The sequence below is a fragment of the Lepidochelys kempii genome, chromosome 1 (genome assembly GCF_965140285.1).
Source record: "Lepidochelys kempii isolate rLepKem1 chromosome 1, rLepKem1.hap1, whole genome shotgun sequence".
Lineage (NCBI taxonomy): Eukaryota > Metazoa > Chordata > Testudines > Cheloniidae > Lepidochelys > Lepidochelys kempii.
In genome coordinates, this window is record NC_136380.1 from 225,481,363 (window position 1) to 225,487,903 (window position 6,541).

At 45.3% G+C, this 6,541-nt stretch overlaps 1 protein-coding gene across 3 annotated transcripts in view; it reads left to right on the plus strand.

Moving 5' to 3' along the window:
• Positions 1–6,541, plus strand: part of LRP6 (LDL receptor related protein 6) — a 242,877-nt gene that overhangs the window by 202,498 nt on the left and 33,838 nt on the right. The window contains exon 23 of one of the 3 annotated variants that reach the window (XM_073315582.2): positions 2,266–2,400. The exons of the other annotated variants lie outside the window; for them this stretch is intronic. Coding sequence (XP_073171683.2) covers positions 2,266–2,287 — 22 coding nt within the window. The 3' untranslated portion in view covers positions 2,288–2,400. Of the gene's footprint in view, positions 1–2,265; positions 2,401–6,541 lie in introns of those variants that run through there. 3 annotated transcript variants of the gene reach the window in all.

Here is a 6,541-nt window from a genome sequence, read left to right on the forward strand (position 1 = left end):
TATTTTTAATGTGGTCCCAACCCCTGATTGCCCAATCACTCTTCCTACTGCTAGCGACACAGGACACTTGGGGAGCTAGGGAGTGCTTTGTGTCATTCTTGAATGGCCCAACTTCTAAGCTACAAGGAAAAGCTGTCTCTGTGGCCTTTGACGTAGTTAGTGATAAAGGGGGAACCTACCACCTGGGATTCCCAACTAGAGCAAAATAGGGTGTGGGACTCTTAAAACCTGTTTCATAAACGGAAAGAAAGAAGAAAACTGAATCTTCAAAGTGACCATGAGTCACTCTTCTTCAAAGCCTTTCCATGGATTTCTGAAGTGTGTTTCCACTGCGTATTCCAAAGTTTTTGTGGAGATGATAAATTCTTCCTGTCTCCCATTGAATTTTGGTCCTTGAAACTGGCTCTCAATTTGGTTTTCCTTCTGGCACTAGGGCCTAATTTGCCTCCTTTAACTGAATGCAGAAACTGCGTCCAACATGACAAAGACTATGGTCCCTGGGCAATAATGGGATATTGTCTTTCCTGACTTGCATTTGCCTTAATTAAAACCACAGGCATCATTTCACGCTTGGGCTTGGGCTGCACACATACAAATTCCTAGTTGCCAAACTTGTTTTTTTAAGTGGTTTTCACTTAAAGAAAGCACATTTCCCAGGTCCACAGGGGCTCTTTGTGCTTAAATAAAGCTTGTGGGACAAGTAGGCTTGACCTTACTCTGCATAAAGACTGGTGAGAATGGCAAATAGGGGTTGAGCTTTCTACTGTGTTAGTCCAGTTGCTGGAATCAAGAGGAGATCATGGCTAGATGATACCATTGCAGCTGGAAACTATTTCATAGCTCTCCTCTATGTTGCTCACCCTAGCCATGTGGAGTCTCATTTTTAAAAGTGATGTAGGCCCAGAACCTCAAAGGCATATAGGTGCCTTACTGCATTTAAATCAATGGGAGTTAAGTGCCTAAATACCATCGAGGATGTCTGCCACCTTGGGAGCCTAAATCTCATTGAAAGTCTTTGAGATTTAGGCACCTAAGTCACTTAGGTACTTTTGAAAGTTTGATCCATGATCTTTATGGTCACAAATTGAAACCAAACATGGGACTTTCTACTCCAAATACACAAGCCCTTATTACTTCAGCAATCATCAATTATAATAATTACTACTTTGCTCCTCCATTGGACAACCTCCCAGTGGTAAGCTGCTCCCACATAGCATCCAGTAGAGGGTAGTTCTTCACATACACAGTCACTGCTACAGTGTAGGGCTAACATGAATGTGGAACACACAATGTTCTATATTTCAGTAGTAATCATACAAGGATCTTACACTGGTATAAATCTATATGTTTGTATCCCATTAATGAAACACTGGGGGACAAGGAAGAGGTTGAAGGCAAATGTAGCATAATAAGTCCTTTTCATAAAGTTGTCTTTTGCCCTTGAAATGTAGGTGGCTACCCCAGGACATGAGAAGTTGGTAAGTGCTTCCCTATTCTCTAGAAGAGCCACCACCCTGTCTGAGCTGCTGTTGGTAGATTATCTCTGCTGACTTTAGTCCTGTTCCTGTCAGCAACAGCTATGACCCAGGAACTTCTTTGTGCCACTGGCAGAAGGTACAGTGGGACAAGGAGTTTTATAGGGATCCCCTGGGCCAGGTATATGCACAATAACTCACCAAAGGGTGGCATGTAAGGTCTCTACTGACAGCCAGTAGCCCACTGGTCATCATAATCTTTGGGAAATGTATACAGGGATAATATTAAAGAAGTTATGCATCTATAGTGAAAATTATGTTCTTAAAGTTTTGAAGTTGAAGGCAGCTCACCAGGCGGTGATGTGCCTTGGACAGGTTCCATTCAAGCAGGGGGTAGTAAATGCTTATCTCTATGTCTGGTCGTGTTTTGTGTGGCTTCCAAGGTAAGCATGTCTGCATACTGAGCCACCAGGTAATCAAGACTGCAAAATCGACAAGAGAGCCCAAAATCTACAGGAGGAGGGAACAAGATCAAAGGGTTGGTCTGGTATATCAGAAAAATGCCAGGAAACACCTAGGGGACAAAGTGACAGCATGGCTTGTCTCATGATCAAGGGATCACAGGCTGCCTGGATGAAAAGCGCTGGTGAGCAATACCTGATTAGAGATGAGACTATCTTGTTAATTGTCTAGGCTCTAGAAAGCACGTTAGGATTTTATTTTATATGTAGCCATTTGTTTCCAACATTTCTACTTGCTCTCACTTGCATCTCTGTTCTTTGTTAAATAGATATCTAAGTGCTGTGTGCTAAGCAGAGCAGTGATCTGAGGTCTATCTAGGAAGCTGAAGGATACATTTCCAACAGGAGCAGGGACTCTGTGAATACAGCAGCTGTCCCATGGAACAGATGGTGGATATGCCAGGGTGGTTCTTGGACGGTACCTGTCATTAACCTGCAAAGGGACAGCAGAGCCTACTTAGGCTGAGAGGGGAGGGCTTGTGTTGCCTGTGGCTGGTGGAATTGGGGAGCTGACCCTTGTCAGGCATAGACAAGGCTCCCTCATGCTGCGGGCAAGCGGTAGCAAGGTGCCTCATAACCCTGGGCTTCTCTGGGAAGCATCAGAATCCCTGTTTGCAGTGTGTTTGTTGTTTATATACGGCTGGAGTACCGTTCCAAATATTCTGAGAAGACAGCCAGCTCAAAATGGTAATGGATTGGGGTGGTCTAACTCAGTCAAACACTGGGTCTTTATTGAACAAGAAAATCATGGCAATGTAAACATGACTAGGCTGCCATGGATTAATTAAAAAAATAAAATCACATCCCTCCAGGAGTTTACACAGATCCTTTAGCAAAGGCTACTCGGTGGGTTTGGGATAGAACTAGAGATAAGATCAGTTCTTTTTCCTCACTGATGACACCCATTGCCAATAATCCAGTTCTTAAGCCAAAGCGTGAACCAGGGAGCCTCAAAGATTGGGGGAGCCTTGGAATACACACGGTTGGCCAGCTATTCAGTAAAGAAACCTTTCTAACTTATTGAGAGATCAAAACTAACTTAAACCTGGCCCACTCTCCCCTGGTACCAGGACTTTCAAGTCAGGAGCAACGTACCTCAACTTTCTAGAAAACTTGTTTTAGACAGAAAGATGACTTCAATAGAAGCGATTGTCTGGTCAGCTAGGAAACAAAAAAATTACAACTAATTTATATCGGTCTATATATGACACACTAGGAAAAGGATGGGATAGACAAATTACCCCAGAGAAATGGGGATTGATTTGAAAGAGGACCAGTAACCTCTGCCTGTAACACAATAAAAGAAAATGTCTTTAAGATACTATTTCCAATAGCACCTCACACCAGTCAGATTAAGATATAGAGAGAGATAGAATGGTGATAAATGCTGGAGAAATTGTGATGAAAGAGGAGATTTTATGCATATATGATGGATGTCTCCAGTCATCAGAGAGTATTAGGAAGCAATCCCTAAACAAAGATCACAAATGGTTGGATATATATTACTAAACACTCCCTTGGTAATCCTCCTGGGGATTCTTAGTGGAAATGGTCACACAAAAGGAAATCAAGAGATTCATCTCTCATCTCCTAGTAGCTGCTTGGCTATTGCCAGCCTCTCATTTGACAAAAGAAAAATAGCCCAACCATTGAGAAATTGTTCCCCAAAAATGGGAGCTTGTGGTTATGGAAAAATTAACACACCAACTGCGGACCCAGCAAAGTAAACAGAAGTTGGATAGACAGATATTTGCTTACCTTTTTTTTCCCTTTTATGTAGTCAAAATACATTCACCTGCCAAAACCCGCCCAGCAACCTGTCCAATATATTTGAATATTAACATTTGATAGACATACCTGGTCTCTTAAATGTGCATGGAGATTTCACTCAATTTAATAGTCACTAGAAAGAAATGACATGGGTTTTGTAATGATGCCTATTCTGTAATATGGTGACATCCTGTTAAACAGAAAGATCTGATGACTATATTTCGCTATAATGTCTCTTTAAATGAAAGCTAACTTGTAAAGCTTGATTTGTTTCTGATACATATAGGGCAAGGATGTGGAAACTTGTAAAAACTTCCTAAATAAGTAGTTCAAAAAATATGGCTGGAGTAATGAAACCCCTTCCCCAACTCCCTGGTTACACCACCTCTAAAACACTCCAGCACATTTACTACAGAGTAGGAGTGAGTGTAACCAACTCTTGTGATTTTATCATGAGTCTCACAATATTTGCCCCGAGCTCCTGGAGTCTTGTGGTTGCATGAGAATCACAGCTCTCTCATTAAAAGAGTTCCTAGTCCTTATGGGTTTTTTCTACAAGCACACCCTAGGGGATCAAGATCCAGAAGGCAAATACAAAGAACCGAACTTTAAAAAATAACCAGAAAGAACATCCCATGATTTTTGTGGCATGGGAGGAGCGCTAACATGTTTTTTTAATTTGGGGTTTGGCAACACTGAGGTGCAGAAAGACTGGATTTGGCTCCTCCTAGTGGCCTGCGGCTCTGCTAGAGAAGGGCACTCACAAGGACACCCCCACCTTCTCTCTAGAACTGCAACGTGATCATGCCTAGGGAAGTTAACGTCTCCCCGCCCCATAGCACGTTCTTTGCTCTCCCAGCTGCTGACAGAAAGGCCTCTGACACACAGCCTGTCCCTGCTTTCCCTGTGTTTTGGACAGAGACCCCCTCAGGCTCTAGGGCTTTCATCCCAGCCATAAAGTCACAAGTTTAACTAACAAACCATGACAAAGACCACAGCCAACCAGCCTCAGGGTGTGTCTACACTATAGCAGCACAGCTACAACGCCGCAGCTCTGCCACTCGAGCCCGCTAGTATAAATGCTTCCGCCAGCGACAGAAGGGGTTCTTCCATCGCTGTAGATAATCTTCCTCTCAGAGAGGCGGTAGCTTGATTGACAGAAGAATTCTTACATTGACCTAGTGGTATCTACACGGGGGGGAAGGGGGTTAAGTCAACCTACCTATGGCACTAGGGGAGTGAAATTTTTCCTAGCCCTGAGCAGTGTAGCTAGGTGATGCTAAGTTTTAAGTGCAGACCAGGCCTCAGCTTCTTGAAATCTCCAGGGATTTTTTTTAACCACATGTTAAATACAGCCAGAGAACAGTGGGCACCTGAATTCATATAATGCTGAGCAGGATGTTTTTGGCACTTGTTTTCCATGGGGGGGGGCAGTCAGCAGAAAAAAAAATCCGCTTTCTCACACACTCTGCCTCTCTGTGTGCCCTGCCTGTGGCTGGAGCAGCATCCCCTTATGGACTGGGATGTGACCATGGGGAGAGAAATCTCTCCAGTGTCCACTGAGGTGGTCTTCAGCCCATGGGCTAGTTGTGCCTTCGGTCCTACCTCTTCTGGGTGGGAGGGGAAAAGGTGTGGAGGGGCTTAGCCCCACAATTTTCTAAAACGAAAAGCAAACCCACTTTAATACTGGGCTGCCCACTAGTTCTCCCACGGGGGCCTTCCTGCCTTTTCCTTCAGGCTTGGGAACAGCTACAAGCAAAGCTCCCTTCAGGCAGAGCTCCTTCCTGGCCGGTCAGCCCTGAACTGGGCCAGCCTCTCTACTTTTATTCTGCCTCCAGGCTTGGCATTGGTTGCAGGCACAGTGGAGTGGGGCTAGTTGAGCCTGTTGCTGGTATAGGGGCTCATCCAGTGATGAGCTGCCAGAAGCTGAAGAACCGGTTCCTTTAGTTGCTCCGTGCCTTTGGTGGCACGTCCTTCACTCGCTCTGGGTCTTTGGCGGCACTGAAGGACCCACCGCCGAAGACCCGGAGCGAGTGAAGGACCCGCCGCTGAATTGCCACCGACGGCACCGAGCGACTAAAGGGCCTGCCGCTGAAGTGCTGCCGAAGGCCCGCTGTGCTGCTGGGTGAGTAAAAATTCTTCAGGGGAGCCTCCCCAGCCGAGAGCTCACGTGGGACGGACAGGACCGGAGCTCAGGTGGGATGGCTACCCCTTTAACAACTGGTTCTAAACTGGCTTCAAAATTTAACTACTGGTTCGCACGAATCGGCTCCAGCTCACCACTGGGCTCATCATGCTGCCTCTAAGCTAGGTGAGACTTGCTGAGGAGGTAGTTTTTGGTATGAGCAGAGGAGCTGGGCAATAGCATATTCAAGTCACCTAGAGACAGCCCTTTCCTCATAACAGCATCCCCACCTCTACCTGCGCTATGCAAATAGCCAGAGCAACATTTGTGATATTTCCCACCGCTCCTGTGGGTGAGGTATAGTAGGGCCATTAGAGGAGATGGTGCTGGGTCAAGTAGGAATGCACTTTTTCATCATCAGTGCTGCCACTCAGCAGCTTGTGCCCACTGTGAGAAAGTCATGGGACGTGGCAGAACTCTGCATGGTCGGACTCTCCAACGTGAGCTTTGGTTGATTAGTATTTAATATTTTTATTACAGTAACCCCAGTCAGGATAAGGTCCCCCTGGCCCCCTTTGTGCTTTTGATGTAATTGCAATGTATAGCTCATCATCTACACAAAGCCTCTTAATGCTCACAGCTGGATTTAT